The sequence below is a fragment of the Condylura cristata genome, unplaced genomic scaffold, assembly GCF_000260355.1.
Source record: "Condylura cristata isolate star-nosed mole 26May11 unplaced genomic scaffold, ConCri1.0 scaffold00025, whole genome shotgun sequence".
Classification (NCBI taxonomy): Eukaryota; Metazoa; Chordata; class Mammalia; order Eulipotyphla; family Talpidae; genus Condylura; species Condylura cristata.
In genome coordinates, this window is record NW_004567126.1 from 24,528,367 (window position 1) to 24,545,589 (window position 17,223).

The 17,223-nt window shown below is 42.3% G+C and overlaps 1 protein-coding gene across 1 annotated transcript in view; it reads right to left on the reverse strand.

Moving 5' to 3' along the window:
* Positions 1–3,184: 3,184 nt before the first annotated feature.
* The window catches only part of DIXDC1 (DIX domain containing 1), a 28,551-nt gene continuing 14,512 nt past the window's right edge, over positions 3,185–17,223 (reverse strand). Inside the window, exons 9-16 of the mRNA XM_004689271.2 lie at positions 16,414–16,506; positions 16,262–16,333; positions 15,463–15,552; positions 14,684–14,845; positions 14,133–14,199; positions 8,444–8,549; positions 7,444–7,552; positions 3,185–6,418 (exon numbers count right to left, since the gene is read on the reverse strand). Coding sequence (XP_004689328.1) covers positions 6,338–6,418; positions 7,444–7,552; positions 8,444–8,549; positions 14,133–14,199; positions 14,684–14,845; positions 15,463–15,552; positions 16,262–16,333; positions 16,414–16,506 — 780 coding nt within the window. The 3' untranslated portion in view covers positions 3,185–6,337. The remainder of the gene's footprint in view (positions 6,419–7,443; positions 7,553–8,443; positions 8,550–14,132; positions 14,200–14,683; positions 14,846–15,462; positions 15,553–16,261; positions 16,334–16,413; positions 16,507–17,223) is intronic.

Genomic DNA, 17,223 nt, shown 5'->3' on the forward strand with positions numbered 1-17,223 from the left:
GGTCTGACCGGTGGGCTGAGGGGTGTGGCCACGCTGTGCGGAAAAGCCGGGAAGTGAGCCTTAGCCCGGCGTGGCGCCCACCGCCCGAGGCCGCGGGGCTGGCAGGGCTGGGGGAGCGGGGGCTGCGGTTGGGGTCGCGGGGGTGGGGGACGCCGCAGGTCCCGGAACCGGCGTTTGCGAGGCACCCCCGCCGCCTGCGCGGGCCCTGAGGGCCTGTGGGTCCCTCCGGCCGGCTGTTAAGGCTTACGGAGACCTCGTTTCCGGTTTGTAGTGGTGGTGGTGGTGATGTAGCCCAGCCAGAAACCGGAGGGAACAGGTTTTCAAGCCCTGTGGTGTGAAGGGCAGCCAAGAGGAAGGTCCTTTCCCACCTTTACTAACTCTTGTAGCAGAATTAAGCAGAGTCCCTGTATTAAGGACGGGTTACAAAGCAGATGTGCGGCTATGATTCACAGAAGAATTCCTTTAAGAGCCAAAGCTCTGTTAATGCTTGATTTATTTCGTACTAAAACTAAGCCCTTAGCCGGGGAGGGCTGGAAGCATGTCGATTGGTGGTCGATGTATCCCAGTTTAATATCTGATAAATCGTGGGGGTGAGTAAACGTCTTTTGAATTAGCAAAAGAAAAGTTATCTACACTTCGTTAGGTCACTTGTATTGCCGGATTATCATCCTATAATTAGAAAATATTTCAGCTCAGTGACATTTTATTAAGAGGAAGCATGGGCTGTATTTATAGCACCAACTCTCTGGTGGCAAAATCGTCGGAGAACATCAAGAACAAAAGGAAAAAACAACATTTGAAAACAAATTCAGCCTCACTAATAATGTATCTGTAAAAGGGAAACAGCCAAGAGGTATTATTTCATACTTACTTAAATTGGAAACATTGAGTCTCATCGTTTATGAGATTGCAGAGAAAAATACTCATTTAGGGACAGTGAATATTGCTTGTAGAAATGCCAAGAAGCAGGAAAAAAAGCTTACATCTTTCCCCAAAGTCCTACTCTAGCATCTTTCAGGCACTCGAAACAGCATTTTAAAATGTTTACTAAAAAAAAGTAAAATAAATTTTAAAAAAATGTTTACTATCTTTATAACAGAGAAAGAATTGGGAAAACTTAACTATCCAAAAATGAGGAAAAGATTAATAGCAAGCACATCTGCCTAACAGAATCATATGCAGGCAATACAATTGAGAAAAAATTTTCAGGTTAGCTGGAAAGGAATATTAAAAATAGTAAAATATAAGTTAGGTAAAACTGAATAATGACATTTGGAAGCACTGTAAGAATAATTATGATTAGTGAAAGGACATGTTATAAAAATGTCAATTTTGAATGGGCTACAGTATCTTACTACTTCCACTGCTTTTTCCACTGTTTTAATTTAATTAGATCTAAAGTAGCCTTTTATGAGGAGATCTTCAATTTGTTCACTTCCCTAAATGGGCTTGCTTAAAACCATGTTTCACATTTTTCAGTGGGTAGCAATTTTGAAAAGTGTAGCTAATTATAGGGCATATTCATACAGTCCAGAAGTGGTACTTTAACCCTAGAAGTAGTTGAGGAATTCTTAGGTTTGTGAAATCATTTCTACCTGAATAGGTCTGAAATCCTCTAAACAGGTTGGATAAATTAATGAAAAGGAAGACTCAAAAGTCTTAGGATTTGAAATATTAAGATTCACAGAATCACTGATATGCAATAGGTAGATTTTTCTCTTTTCCTCCCAGACTTCCTCCTAGAAGAACTAGCTGGTAATGAAAGAGTCTAAATTAAGCTCTTTACGCATTTAACATGCTGGCATAACCTAATTAAAATGGACTGTAATTAGTAATTGAAAACATGTAGTTGGAAGTCAAGTAGGGCTAAAGATTTCAATATGCAAAACATTTAAATTGAAATGATAAAGCCTACAAGTCTACTTAAGTCTTAAGAAGATAGCTTTCAAATTAATTTGGAAATTCTGGGGTTTTTTCTGTTTAAAGATTTATTTATGCATATAAGAACTGGGGGGTATGCCAGAGATGGGGAGATGGAGATGGTAAGAGGATTCACCAGAGACAGAGTGGGGAGCAGAACAGGCAGATTAACAAAAATACACTGCTGAGGGGAAGCAGTGGCTGAGATAGGGAGAGGTCTGTTTGTAACAGGGTGGTCCCCAGGAAAAGGGGAAGTTCCAGGTTCCCTGCCCCACCCAGAAGGAGGGTGGAGCTAAGCAGAGAAAAGGAGAGAAGGAATCTGAGAAGAGGAAGAAGAAAGCAGGATGGAGAGCCAGAAGAACTGAGGAAGGCACATGGAGCAGTAAGCATGTGATGAAGAAACCGTGCTTGTTTCTTGGCCCTGGACTGGTTAAAGCAGATGTGGGTGAGAGACCCGTGGGGAGGTGACTATGGCAGTGTTTATATTGATTTTGATTTTTCTCTTTTCCTCCCAGACTTGTCTGGCCATTTCTGACCCTTTTCTGTGGGTCCCAGCCAGAGGTGCTTTAGTCTTATGGTGGGCTTTCGGGCCTTGCTTTTGGGTGTACTTTTTACCCATGAGATGGGTAACTGAAGGGCAAACACATTATAGTCTTTGCCCTCTGTACTCACTGTATTAAAGTCCCTTTTCATTAAAGTCGTATGTTTGTCTTGATGTGGCGGATGGCAGAACCTATTTGGAGCAGGCACGTTTGGGGGTTCAGGGGTGCCCCATTCTTCTTGCCCAGTAACATGCTGTGTCATGTGGGTCAGCTTCCTGGCTGAAATTGAACTCGTGCTGCAGTGGCTGCAGGTAGCTTCATAGTGCTGAGACTTTACCTCTTGCGCCACCATAGAGGCCTCAGTTCTGTTGCTTTAAAAAATAAATTTCTGAAAGTTTTGTTAACAACGTTGCTTTGTGTTTGCATTAGAGATTGTTTTGGCATCATATAATTTACATCAATTATGTGCATATTTACATTTAATTTCAAAAAAGCACTAATAAGTGAGTTCTTTTTTGCTAACAATGACTTATTTTGTGCTTACATTAGAAATACCAATAGTAAAAAAATTGTAGCAATAAAGTAACCCTTATCTCCACTGCCCAAGTAATGAGTAAACATGCTACCAGGGAGATCACTTGAGGAAATTTGCTCTCACTTTTGGTAGACAGCTTTATTGATTAGGGTCCGTCAATAAACACAAGTGAAAACGATTAATGGTACTCGGTTTGCAAACCCTATTTTATTCATAGTTCTGCTTTTTCTTTTTTAATTAGTTCATAAATCTGGTACATACAGGCAGTTAAAACTGGTTATCACTTTGATAATCAGAAGTCTCTGGTATAACACAATCTTCATGAAAGCATTGTAAAACGGGGAATACATGGTAATTAATAATTTCTGAAAACAACTGTTGCAAACATCCATGTTTCTAAGAAAATATAACTTTACATATATATGTATTTTAAGCGAGCTATACCTCTTACATAAATTCAGACAATAGGAGGAGTGTGCAATCATAATGCTTGTTTTGTGAAACAAAATAATTATAAGTATGACCTACATGTTTTTAAGTAGAGTCCTCTGGATTAGATGGAGAGCATAAAGATACTTTCCCCAATTTACAACCATCCTGGTCAAAAAGCTGGCAAGCTGCTCAGTAAGTAGGATTGCTATTACCAAGTAAGTTTAACCCAAATAATTTAGGTACAAGTTGTAAAGTGTTCTGATTCCAGCTAATTTAGGAAACAGTGGAGAACAGTCTTCAGTTTTTAAAGACTTTTAAAGGAACTGCGCTTTCTATCAGACTAGGTTTCATAAGAGCGTCAGGTTCTTTTTAATCTAACCATTCAGAGATTATGAGCTCTATATAAACATTCTAATTTCTCAGTTTGCTTAAGGAAAAGAAAATTTCAGCAGTAGTTCTTGATGGACCGTTTGACACAAATAGGGGACAAGAATCCAAATCAGTGAGAGGCCAAGTGTGGCATATAGCCACAGGGCAGCAAACAGGAAACCATAATGAATCAGTGCACACTCCTCAGCAAGTTCCTGTGTCTAGAAACTGGAAAAAGGATTACCAACACATTTTACACAAGAATTACTGGAGTGACATACTGTAAGGGATATTTAGTCATTACCCATGGCATTTGAGATTAATGAACTAAGGTGGGGGGGGGGGGTGATCTCATTTTCCCCCCTGAACTCAACTTCAGTCTTTTTGGGAGGCACTGAGGCCATGCAGCAGCTTTTGAAAAGGACATAGAGTTAAATGAGATTGAGAACTTTGACATTTTTTCGATTTAACTTTCTCCAAAAACTTTAAGTTCTACATAATCACAAAACTGTTGGCTGAAAGAAAACAGACAAGGAAAAACTCATTTAAGAGGCAGACATTCAAGATAAACTATATGGGAAATACAATAACAGATTTTGGCCTGATAACCCTCATGCTGGTTTATAGTAAAACATTAAAATTCATGCAACAGAGACATGAAGACTTTTTCTCTGGACTTACTGCAGAAAAAACAGAATACATTGTTGTTGTTGTTCTCTTTGCTTTCATAATGAATTATTCCTGCAATTGACAACTTTCCTAGTCTTTTCTGAAATTCTTCAACAGGAGAAGACCAAGTAAGCTTACATGGAAGACATCAGGTGTCTTAAGCTCCTTCTCTCTGTTAGAGGCGCAATCAAATAGATATGTAAAACTACCTCCACAACAAAAATAGCAGGTAGAACTGGAACAGGAGTTAGTTGTCATTAATATACTTGTAATAAAATAAAGCTTGTTCTGAAACCACAAGGGCTGGTAAGAAGAGCCTGTATAAAAGCTACTGGGTTCCCTAGAAAGTGGATACGGTACACAGAATGTGAGAATATACGGGACTCACACTCAAGTTATAAAAATAGACGTGATTCTCAGATGAAAAGCAAATGAGTACAAAAGAATTTCCCAAACATGAACTATTTTAGAAAGACACATCTATATAAAACAATACAATGTCAGCGCCAGTAGTCTGCTGAAATGGCTGGACAGGGGAGATGAACTAGAGACAGACAGGTCAAGAACCCCGGATTGACTGTTTGCCTCTTCTGGTTGGCAGTGTACGTCGGTGGTCACAGGCAGACTGCTTTTGGATATATAGACATATAAATATGTCCATATATACAGACACATATGAAATTGCTGATTGGTTGATGGTACTTGGCAAATGAATGAGAAAACCCAAGTTATTTCATAATCTCTGGAAGTTTAACTTTTCTTTTAGCTTCTACACTTGACAATGTTGCACATGAGAAAGGATTCTAGGGATTTTTTACCCAGAATCAACCCTGCCATTCACAACCCATGCTCCATGCCCCATGGTTTCTATTGTGCCCTAAAGAATTGGCCTAAATATATAATAAAAAATAATTCTGGTCTTGAAATGAGGAGGCACAGACCAGTAACTCATGCTCAAGAAACATAAATCACAAATACTGAAATTAATGGCCTATCTCCTTTTGACTGTAAAGGAGATGCCATGAGCTAAAGAAAGTCGTAAGAGGAAGAAAGTCAAGAAGATATGGGTAGCAGCACCTTTTCATACCCGCCTGGATTTTTAGGAGTCTTTCACTCCTTATTTCTTTCAAACACAAAGTTCATCAGTTGGAATGGAGGGGAAAAAAAAAAGGCTCTAAAGTTAAGAGTCCCCAGAGAAAACTAGCAGTACATGAAATGGGCCCTCTGTGGGCTGAAGGACAAGCTGCAGGAGCAGGTAACACGCAAGAGGCAGCCCAAGGTCTGTCTTAGTTATGTGTTAGCATGGTATAGCACAATATGGCCAGCCCTTTTTCCATCCATGAAAAGAAACTGAAAAGTGGGCTTCATCTTTGGTACCACTTCATGAGTTAACTCTTGGTCTGTAGTAGCTGCAAAGAAGCAGAAAAGTTGGTACCTTTGCCTTGTTTGGGAGTACAAATGCTGGGACTGTGATTGCTGCAACCATCGAGGCCAAGTGAAACAATACTGTAACACACCAGAGTGATGCATCCAGTTCCCAGTGTCTGGATACCAGCAGCCACGCCCCAACCGGAGCGGGAGCATCCATCCCCACGGGTTAAGGCCTCCGGTTTGTTGTCCTCAGAGGAGAATAAAACTCCACATTCCCATGGACAAGGAATTCCAGATGAAACCATGGTCTACACGAAGCCGGGGATTTCAAGTACCATGTAAGCCAGGCCCAGTAACAGAACTGGCCTATGGCTGTCACACTTGAAGAAGCTTCTGTTTTGGCAGCACGAACTAGAAACTTCTTAGTGTTTTCTGGGTTTAGTCCTCTTTCCTGAGTGAAGCAGCCAGGGAGAGCCAACTCCCCACCTAAAACTCAGCATTAATTCTCTCCATGGTCTTCTTCTACCCAGGCTACAATTTTCCCTTCCCATCCAGGGATGGCATCATCATCATGGAAAACCTAGAGAGGAGAAAAAACCACAATGAAAAAATAACAGCAAGAGAGGGAGTCTCACTCAATAACTGCTATTGGGAAACATAAGGCCTCAAACATAAAAGTGAAAAAAGTACAGGGAACTTGTACTCAGTTCAGTCTGTGTCCTTTAGGTATTTATCCCTAAAGTTATTATGTGTGTAAATATGTGTTTTTATGCATATACATGTATTTACATATACTTATACCAATGTATCTATAGATATAAATACATCTACAAATATTTATTTCCACATCTATGGAGTGGGGAAGACATTCCTAACATTATTTTGCTTATAAAGATTCGTAACTAATGAGTTATTAATGGCAGACCACTTTGGGCTTCTTAGGAGAAAGCAGTAGTATAAGCATTAAAAAAGAGAGAAAAGGAGAAAATTTTGGTATTTTTTTTTTTTTAATGCATAGGAGAACTGGAGTACAGGCCGGAGGTATGGGGGTTGAGAGGATACACCTGGGACACAGTAGGGAGCAGAACAGGCAGATGTACTGAAAGATACTGCTGAGGGGAGCAGCGGGCGGGTGAGGAGAGGTGTGCTGTGCCATCTGGGTCACCTCCAGATTTGGGGATCGAACTCGCACTGAGGTGGCTGTGGCTGGCTTGCAGTGCTGTGCCACCAGGGAGGGCCTAAAATAGAAATTCTAACCAATTTATGGTCAAAGTGATTAAGTCTTGAACGAAAGAAATTTGGACCATTCCCTGACCTCAGGCTCATGGAAATATACGTCTCTTTTATAACTCATCTGCCAAATATAAATGTTTCAGAAGAGATTTCTGGGTTGTGGGCTATTACAAGGGCTTTCGCTGTGGTGATAGAATGAGAAAAGTTGAAGCCCATTTTTTAAAAATTAACTTATTGATTCACTATTGGTTTACCATATATGGGAAGGCTAGGGAACTGGTTAGGGAACTCAGGTACTTCTAGATACTAGTTCTTGAATTGGAAGCTTTAGGGTTCAGGGGAAATCACCCAGGCTCCTCATGAATTGTGTACCTCTTCTTTGACAGTGCCAAACTCCGGATCCAGCGCTTTGAAGTGATACCGGTGATTCCCTTCCCGGTCAATAGCTGCTTTAAAATCCTTCAGTGTCACCTCCCCCAACCTGCAACAATACAAGCAAGCATGAAAACAGACTGTTTAGCAATAGGTTGGAAAGAAAAAATGTTAGCTTTAAACTGAAGCCCCTGCCAAAGTCTCTTTGGGCAGAACAAGCATGCCCTTGTGGGTCACTGCCCTGATGACCTAGAAGCTTCTAACCCAGCAAAGGCTCTAGGGAGCCAGTCACCACTAGGGAGGAAAATGACTTTATGTATGGGGTGATCTGAGAACTTAGAATGGATTTGTTTCAGCAACCACCAAGTAACTTCTCTTTCTCTGGAAATAAAACACAAAGTCTCTGAAATCTAATCTGTTGAACAACTGTCGGTATGATTAATCATGGATCAACATCTTTGTCTTTTTGCCTTCAACCTACATCAAGTCAGCAGATTCTCAAGCAAAGGAAAATCTTATCACCTCTCTCAGGCAATAGCTCCAGAGTTTATAAAGATCTTTATTTCAGAGCAATTTCCTTGAGGAGGGAGTATATCAAACAAGTGTTTAAGGTTTTAACATGAACTCTCCTGAGGATCTCCACTCTCAAAACAAAAGAACAAGAGATACCATAGCCCTGGAGGGCCAGGCTGCAGTTCTGGCATTCAGTAAGAGCTGCTTGGAGCACTTACAATTTGTTCTTCCTAGCTTGGAGATTATCTGCCTCCTTACCAGCACTGAAACACTATTACTGTGTCTGTATCAAGCAGTGGATCAGGACTTGTCTCTTGTGATGCTGCTGGCTGGTGGTAAAGCGAGAACTAGAATCTTATATATCTTCTGCCCCTCACGCTATACCATACTGCTTCCCAAACACCTTTCGGCTGCCCAGGTGGCCAGTAACTAATAGTTCTGCTGTCCTGTTCTCTTTAAATGAGAGATAACAATCCCAGAAGCTCACCTCTTTGGTATATTGACCATGAAGGGCGTAAGTGACCGGTCAGTAAAATACAGCACTTTAGTGCAGGCGCTGCTGATGGCTGGAGAGCTCTGGGAGTGAGGCAACTCTGCAATCCGAGAGAGGGTTTGTGATGAGAACCTTCTATTTGCTCCCCACCATCCTGCACTTCTTCCAAAAATTCGAAATGCCCCAAGAGAATGACACTGAGGTTACAACACAGTCCTCGCACCCTTGCCAAACCAACTCCACAGATTGTGACCTGCAGGACCCACCAGGGCCGGGGCAAGAGTTGCTTCAGACCTGAACACTGTCACAAGGACTGTCAGTTTTCACTCATTGCAAGTATCTCTAGCAAAGGAGTAGCAGCCGACAGGCACTGTTGCTAAGAGTCAAAAGAGGTTGGGGAGGAAGTCTGACAAGATCTCACTCAGCTGGGGAGAACAGACACAGAATGGGAACTGCAGTCAACACTTAGATCCTGGAGGTCAGTGATGGAGAACGCTCACATGATCCATGGAAAAGAAAATAAGCTGGAGCAAAGTAACCTTAGAAAATGAGGTCCCAACAGGACTTGTGCTTCAAGTCTCAAAGCTACAAGATATACCTAATCCCTTAGCTACAAAGGATCTATTGTGTGTCTTTAACTCAGGCTTTTTGATTCACATTTGGGCTCTACTGTTTGTGGAGGTATTCACAGAGAAATATAATTAGTGAGTACTGTGATCATGACTTTAAAAGAAGAGGAGAAAAGACCAGTCTGAAACTCTTAGCATAAAGCCCAAATACAAATGCCAGCTCGCATTAAACTCTGTCCTGCCCTTCCACCTACTCTATTATTCTGGGCATTGTTCAAAGTCAGACCTGGCAGCTGCAGGAAGCAGTACTCGGAAGGGGTTTTAAATCAGGGAAACTATGGATGATGAATTAATACAAGGGAGAGACACAAAACATTCTTTCTTGGAACAGCAATTACACTCGGTTTTAAGAATTTTTCTTCAAAGAACACCAGTTACTGAAACCTTACAGTATGCCATGTTGCTGCTTTGATTCCAGCCCCAAGAACAGTGCGTGGCTGGTTGATAAAACAAAATATTCATTTTTTTAAGCATCAAGTTCTATCACTGACTTTTTGCATTGCACAAATACCTACTATAAAATACCTACTATGTGCTAGATTTTGAGAAAATCAACTCTGTGGTCTCTGACAAGGAGTATATTAGATACAAAAGAGATGATTACAAATAATTAGAGTTCCCTAAATTAAATGTACAAACAGTACAGTAAGACTGAAAATGAAGTGGTTTGTTTCACTAGGAAGCGGTCAGAAAGGGTCCATACTCATTAATCAAAGAACCTCAGAAAAATCATCAGAGAAGTTGGAAAGGGCATTTCCAAGAAGAGGGAGGGAGGATTCAAATAAAGGCATGAAATATGTGACACTGAACGTAAGCAAGGAAGGCAGGAGCAGGAGGGGACACTGGGAGGTTTGGCAGATGAAGACTGCCAGCTACGGAGGGGCCTGGCCACAAAAGACTTGCCATGGTAACTGCCAGATGTTAGTTGCTAGCTATGGAGATAATCTAAAAGGGAGTCATATGATCAGACTGGTATTTCAAAAAGGTCAGTTTAGCTGCCAAGTCAAAGTAAGGGTTGGATCAGAGAAACTCTGGAAATCAGTAAGAGGCAACTAAAAAAGCCTGAGAGATACAGACAGGGGAGGTACGGCCCTGAAGCCAGAAGAGATGACCCTGTGTGTACATGCATGTGTGCACTTGTGTGTATGTGTAGAAATTTAGCCATGATTTTAAAAGGTACCACATATCGTTTTTAGCTTTCAAGTTTAGGTTGATGATTGATTCATTTGGAGTTAATTCTTTTATATGGTGTGAGGTAGGGTCACCCCCTCCCCTGAGGTCTTTGTTTCAGGATCAGTGACTTTTGTTGAAAGCCTTCTCTTTGCCACTGAAAAGCTTTTGCGCTGTTACTGAAAATGAACTGACCGAGTAGATTATTTCAATTTTTCCTAAACTCTGCACCCTGCTGTGCCCCTGGTATGCGTGCATCCTTCTGCTTTCACTCTCCTGCCACTCTCCTTTATCGTTAGCTTGGGCAACACATAGTGTTCTCCAACCACATAGTGGTTCTCCAACCACTTTGTTCTTCTTTGTTAACTTTGGTTCTGAAGTGATTCTAGTTCCTTTATCGTTTCACACAGTTTAGGACGAGCTTGTTTTAACCTACAGAGAGCCTGGAAGGATTTTGATGGAACTGCATGGAAACCGTAGATCACTTAGGGAGGAATGGATCACCTTAATACAGCTGAGTATTCATTCACCTTAACACAGTTACGTGAGTATTCAATCTATAACATTCAGCTCTGTCATCATTTTTATTTCATCACTACTTTGTAGCTTTCAGCATAAAAATGCTGTACATATTTTGTAAGTTTTACAACAAAGTATTTAGTTTCTTCTGGTGCTATTATTAAAGCACCACTACTACTGGTATTTTCATTGTTTTTCTATTTCCAAGTATTCATTGCTAGTAGATAGAAAAAGTACAAGTGAGTTAGTGTATGTTGACCTGTTTTTTTTTAACTCAGGTTCTATGACTATGCAAAACTCCCTGGCTAGTTATAGTAGCTTATTGTCAATTCTCTCATATTTTCTGTGCCATCATGCTACTTATAAATAGAGGCTGTTTTTGTTTTTCTTTCCAATCTTTATACCTTTTCTCTCTTTTTTCTACATCTGTGTTCAGTAGAAATGGTGGAGGGGGTATGAGCATAAGACAAAATGCATTTTCTAGAAGAACTGTATAGAACTGCCACAGAACAATTATATGCTTCAAGTGGTTAAAATGGTCTGTTTTATGCTATGTAACTTTACTTCAATTAAAAAAAATGAGTTTAAAAAAGGCATACATGGCCCTCCCTGGTGGCGCAGCGGGTTAAAGCACAGCACTAAGAAGCTCAAGCCACTTCCGCATGAGTTCGATTCCCGCCTGCCCCAGAGGTGACCACATGGCGCGGCAGACCTCTCCTGACCCACCCGCTGCTCCCCTCAGCAGTGTACTTCGTTGATCTGCCTGTTCTGCTCCCCACTCTGTCTCTGGTGAAGCCTCTCACCGCCCCTGAGCCTCTGGCCTGTACCCCAGTTCTGTATGAATAAATAAATAAATCTTTAAAAAAAAAAAAAAAGGCATACATTTCTGACTTCTGCCTAGGACAAAGAAGACTGAAGGAGTCTAACAGCCAGATAACCTAGTAACTTTCTTGAGCCCACTGGAAAGACGAGATCATAGGGCAACCAACTAGCCTGACACACAAACAGGTGTCCCCAAGGAGACAGGATGCCAACCCTAGCTTACTTGTGGCAAGCACGGGCGGAAGGTGAGGCCACCATAAACACGTAAGTATTGGGCTAAATTTTAAATGCACTGTAAAAAGTGGGGCAGAGAGTATAGGAGCCCTAGAGGCAGGAGGAGCTTGTACTCACTTGCAGATTCCTCTCCAAAGGATTCATCCAATTTGAACTCCATTGAGCCTGGCATCTTTCCCTTAACATAATGTTCTCAAGTTTATTTATGTTGTAGCAAGTATCTGCACTGTTTCTTCGTAAGGCTGAATAATATTCTATGCATGCACATACTAGAATTTTTTTATCCAGCCAATAGGGAATGGTCATTTAGGTTGGGTCCACATTTTAACTACTGTGAGTAATCTTGTTATGAACATTGTTATTAAGTTATTATGAACTTATGAACAAGGCTTTTTTTTTAAGCAGCTGATTTTTTGTGTTGGAACAGAGCCACTAGGTTATACAATAAGTCTACATTCTCAGCCCAAAGCTCAGAAGAGGATCAAGCGAAAGGTGAGTGTGCAAAAATATCAGTACACGAGAATAGCTGAAACCATGAAAGTAAGAGGGATTGTCTAGCGGGAACATGAAAGACTGCGGTGTAGGCCTCCGAGGGAATCCCGGGGCCCATCAACATTCAAGGGTTACACAGAAGCGGCGGAAAAAAGGGAGACTATATTTAGTCCCTGAACTGTGAATCCCATGAGGATAAGCGCTGAGTTCATCATGCTCATCTCTGTGCCTCCGGAGTCTAACACAGGCTGCACACAGATGCTCAATAAATGTCTGTCAATGGGTAAGTGGCTGGCAGTAAAGGTAAAGGAGAATGCTCCTGGAGACTATTCAAGAACAACAAACACTTTTGCAAAGTCAGTAGAAGGTGGGGTTTAAAAAGTAACTCCTTTGATAAGGCAATGACAAAGTCAACAGTGATGTGACCAACAAAGCGGAGTTGCTTTGCGTAGAAGTTCAACTAGAGGCTTGAGCGGTTTAGTGGGAAGAGGGATGAAAAAAGAGCAAGTGTAGAATATCCTTTGAAGAAGCTTGATGTAATAAATAAAGAGCAATAAATTAGAAAATATTTTCATGTAAAAGGTAAGTTATACATGGTTTTGTATTTTCAGAGGTGAGGCCTGATAGCTTATCTGTGAACAGAGATGTTAGATCAACACCCTCGAGAACACCTTACAAGAAGCTGTGAATTTATTTGTAGGATTTTAAATAAGTGTTGCATATACACAAAAGAATTTCTCCAAAGAGGGAAGAATTTATTAGACTTCTGAGAAAGAATTTCCAAGTATGTTATCAGCTTGTACTAACCTAAAGAACATACTGAAGAGTATAACAATGAAATTAAGTATCCCAAGAAAACAGAAGTGGCTAATTTTTCAATTGCTAGGAAAAGAAGCCGAAATCAATTTTGGGCACTAATGTAATTTGTTTCATTCCCACTCTAGCCACATCTTTCAAAAGGAAGAGATAGCTGGAGTCTCAAGAATGTTAATTTATTTAACTTTACAAAAAATATTTTACCTTTAAAAATTGTGCAAATATTTTAAGTGTTTTACTTAAGCATTTTTTAAGTTTTTTTATTAATGTGGTTTCAAATTTGTCTGTGTCACATACAAAACAGGTTATGCTCAGATTTTTACTATTTGCTTTTTTTTTCTTTTTTTACAAGTTATTTAGATCTTTTTAGATTAGGTATGGGTAAACAATAAAAGATAGGAACATGTGAGTGTTATTAAACCAAACATTAAGATACAGCGCAAAATAGAAATTACCAGGTAGGGTAGAATACCAAAATATTGTAATGAGCAGGGAAAAAAATTCAGCGAGTGAGCAAGGTACAGGTTAAACCATACTTCCTAGCCAAGGCCACCAGGTGGCACACATATTTTGGAGCATTTAAACGGAATGATCTAATCACTCAAAGTTTTAAGGAAAATCCCCAAAGACATGAAACCTCTGCACTCTGAGATGTGTGATATTAGGACGGTCAGGTGACATGTGAACATATCTTGTCTTATATTTTGCTTGGTGTGGTGTAAATGTTTTGAACTTGAGTATTTTCTAAGACTATTTGTGACCTCTTCGTCAGCATCATTGGGTGTGTGGTTCTGTGGTACTTGGGTGACGGTGGCAACGACACATATGTAGCCTCATGTCCTAGAGATAACTCAATTCTAGCATTGCCACAGAAACAAGGTAGCATAAGAGTGAAGTAAGACCAGAAAAAAATTCTATCTCCAAAAATATCAGTAGCAGGAGCGTCACTACAATTTTGACCTAATGCTAGCCATCCTTATTGAGCAATGATGAGCACTTACTTGAATTGGGGGGCCAGGACTCCCAGTAGTCATTGCCTGCTTGTGTCCTGGGTGACTTGCCCCGAACCTGGGGAGCCACACAAAAATCACAGTCACGATCAGTGGTGGAACTTTAAATCATAATAGCTCATCTCAAATACATACTTTCCTACCCCATCTTCCTCCACAGTCTATAAAATGGGACATATTTATCCCAATGGTAACACTGTACACTTATAAAAGACTCTGCTTCCAGTGCAAGTTCCTGCCCATTGTCTCATCCAACACCAAGATCCTCTGGGGAGAAGCAGTGGGGAAATAAGCAGTGAAGAAAGGCCCTGAGTGGGCAAAAACCACAATTCCTTAGGAAGCTGTGCAGTTTCTAGGAGCAAGACTTATCAGAAACTCCCTCCCTGGGTTGCGAACCCACAGGAGTCACTCCATGGGAGGGAAAATCAAAGTCTCACGGCAGCAGGGTCTTACACCTCAGACTCCCGAAGGCTCACACTTAAAAACTGGTGAGACTAAGCTCCTTCAGCAGCCAGCCTATGAGAACCACCAGAGAGGATTACCCTCCTGTCCTGCTTCTTCTGGGTCTCCATGACATGCAGGCGCTCCATGAGGCTGGAGATCCCCTGCTCCAGGCTGTCTATGGTGTGGTGCTGGGGGTCGTGGCCGCTGAAGCTGTTGCGTAGGCTGCGGAGGGCATCTCGAACCAGCTGCAGGTCACTGGTCTGGGATCAAAAAACAGATGCTGCTGCAGGGCGGCTGCCATAGAATGAGCCCCACCCACAGAGCCACCCACAGAGCTGGGCTGAAGAAATAACAGGGCGGAGGTTCTCAGAAATCTGCTGCTTTGGAGGGAGGTGAGAATGTAAGGTATTTTTCTCTATAGAAATGGGGCGAGGGTGCACCCTCCCTGGTGGTACAATGGGTTCGAGCGCAGCACTGTGAAGCTAGCTGCTTCAGCATGAGTTCAACCCCGGGCCAGGGAGGTGACCCACATGGCACAGCAGACCTCTCCTGTCTCTCCTGATGCTTCTTCTCAGCAGTGTATTTCGGTCAATCTTCCTGTTCTACTCCCCACCCTGTCTCAGGTGAATCCTCTTACCACCCCTGCACTTCTGGCCTGTAGCCCAGTTCTGTATGCATAAAAAAATAAGTCTTAAAAAAAAAAGTGGGCCTAGGAATTCTTAGTTTTGGATGGTAAATGCCTCATATATTTACACACTCAGAGAGATGCAAGACTTAGGGAAGCAGGACCTGAAAGCCTCTTCCACGCACCATGGCGAGGGGGCTCGTCTGTATCCTGCTTGAGATGGCAGGTCTGTACTCAGACGTAAAAACATACCCCTCTGTGGATGATGGAGGCAGCTCCTTTCCCTGCCACTGGGAGGAGAAAGCCGTTGCTTTGAGAGTTGTGACTGTTGCAGTTGGTCACCTAGAGCAGCAAGAAGAAAGGGTGCCTGTTATCAAGAGCTTCTCACTGAGCTGTCCTGTGTTACTTTGTCTTCTTCGTATCTATCACCTCTTGAAATAATAATGCTGTCCTGTGTAAGGCTCTCCTTATTAAAGGCAAGTTTATGATGTAAGCAAAGACATTGTTCTCTTCTGTTGGTGCTGTTTCTCCAGGACTGGTCCGTGGGCAGCACTGTTGGATGCAGAATGAATGAAACAGAAGCCTGGAGGCCTCCAACCTAGCGTCTGCCTGGCTTCTGGAGAAGGGGAGAATGCTCCACTGCCTCCTGATTACGAGGCAGCAGCAGAGCCATCAGAACTATGCTAAGGCTTCTTGCGCCTGACTCTGCCAGGTGGATCTCCCAGGACTGTGTAGGCTATTCACATGGACTACCTCACACATTCCTGATGATGACTGAGAGGAACACTGCCTATTATTTCCATTTTCTAAATGAGCCTGATCTGGAAGGGTCTGAGCTAAGCAACTTCAGGTCACACAGTGGGAAAATGGTTAAGAAGGAATGGGAAACTGAATGTGCTTATCCTGGGATATGCGCTCTTAACCTGCTCACCCACAGAGATGCCTAAACAACCACCCACTGGCCCGAGTTCAGTGCTAAATCAGAAACAAAAGTCTCCCTCTTTGTCCTTGTTTGACGTGGGAGGGGACAGCCTGAGCTCCAGTTAGTTACCTCATCTGGCTCTCTCTTCATGCAATGAGCCAAAAGGACATCTTTGTGTTCGAGTTCCCGCTCTAGATCCACCTGCAAATCAGAGACTCGTTCAGAAAAGGATTGCTGCAGGCCAGAAGGTCAGAAAGGTCAGTGGCTGAATGTGTCCCCACCTGCTGGTAACTGGCTTCAGAGAGCTTCCTCAGAGCCTCCTCCAACTTGGCCTGGTGCTGCTGCAGGAGGCGCTCCTTCTGCCCCAGCTCTTTCTGCAATAGGAAGCCAGCTTTTGGAGAGGTGGAAAGCCAAGGACAATCAATAGTTCCCTCTCTGTGATGCAATTTGCACCTAAGGAAAGGAGGGCCTTGAGGGGCCGTCCTTCCCTCAAGCACCATGTAAAGGTCTGGGAAGGGCCACGAGGAAACCGACCACTGCTTGTAAGAGGACCACTAGGCCATCCATCTGAGTTAGAAATAAAGGTTAAGACTTGACTGTTATGCTTGGTGAAAGAAACCAGACACAAAGAGAAACACCATGTGATTTCACTCATAGGTGGCCTTTAGAGAAAACACACGGATGAACTGAATAAAACAAAGAGACAATTAAGACTATGAGATCATCGCGTGGGTACCAGAAAAGAGAAGAGAAAGGGCAGGGGGCAGGTCAATCGAGTCTAAAGGGACAATGGCTCAGCGAAGGACAGAACTGGGCTTTTAGTGAACCTCACATAGCTACACCTGCAGATTCAGCCACACAGACTGAAAACATGTATGATGTTACAGTACAATGTTACTTCAATAAAAAAATGAAAAGAGGCCCTCCCTGGTGGCGCAGCGGGTTAAAGCACTGCACTGAGAAGTTTAAGCCACTTCTGCATGAGTTCGATCCCCGCCTGCCTCGGAGGTGACCACATGGTGCAGCAGACCTCTCCTGACCCGCCCGCTGCTCCCCTCAGCAGTGTTCTTCGTCGATTTGCCTGTTCTGCT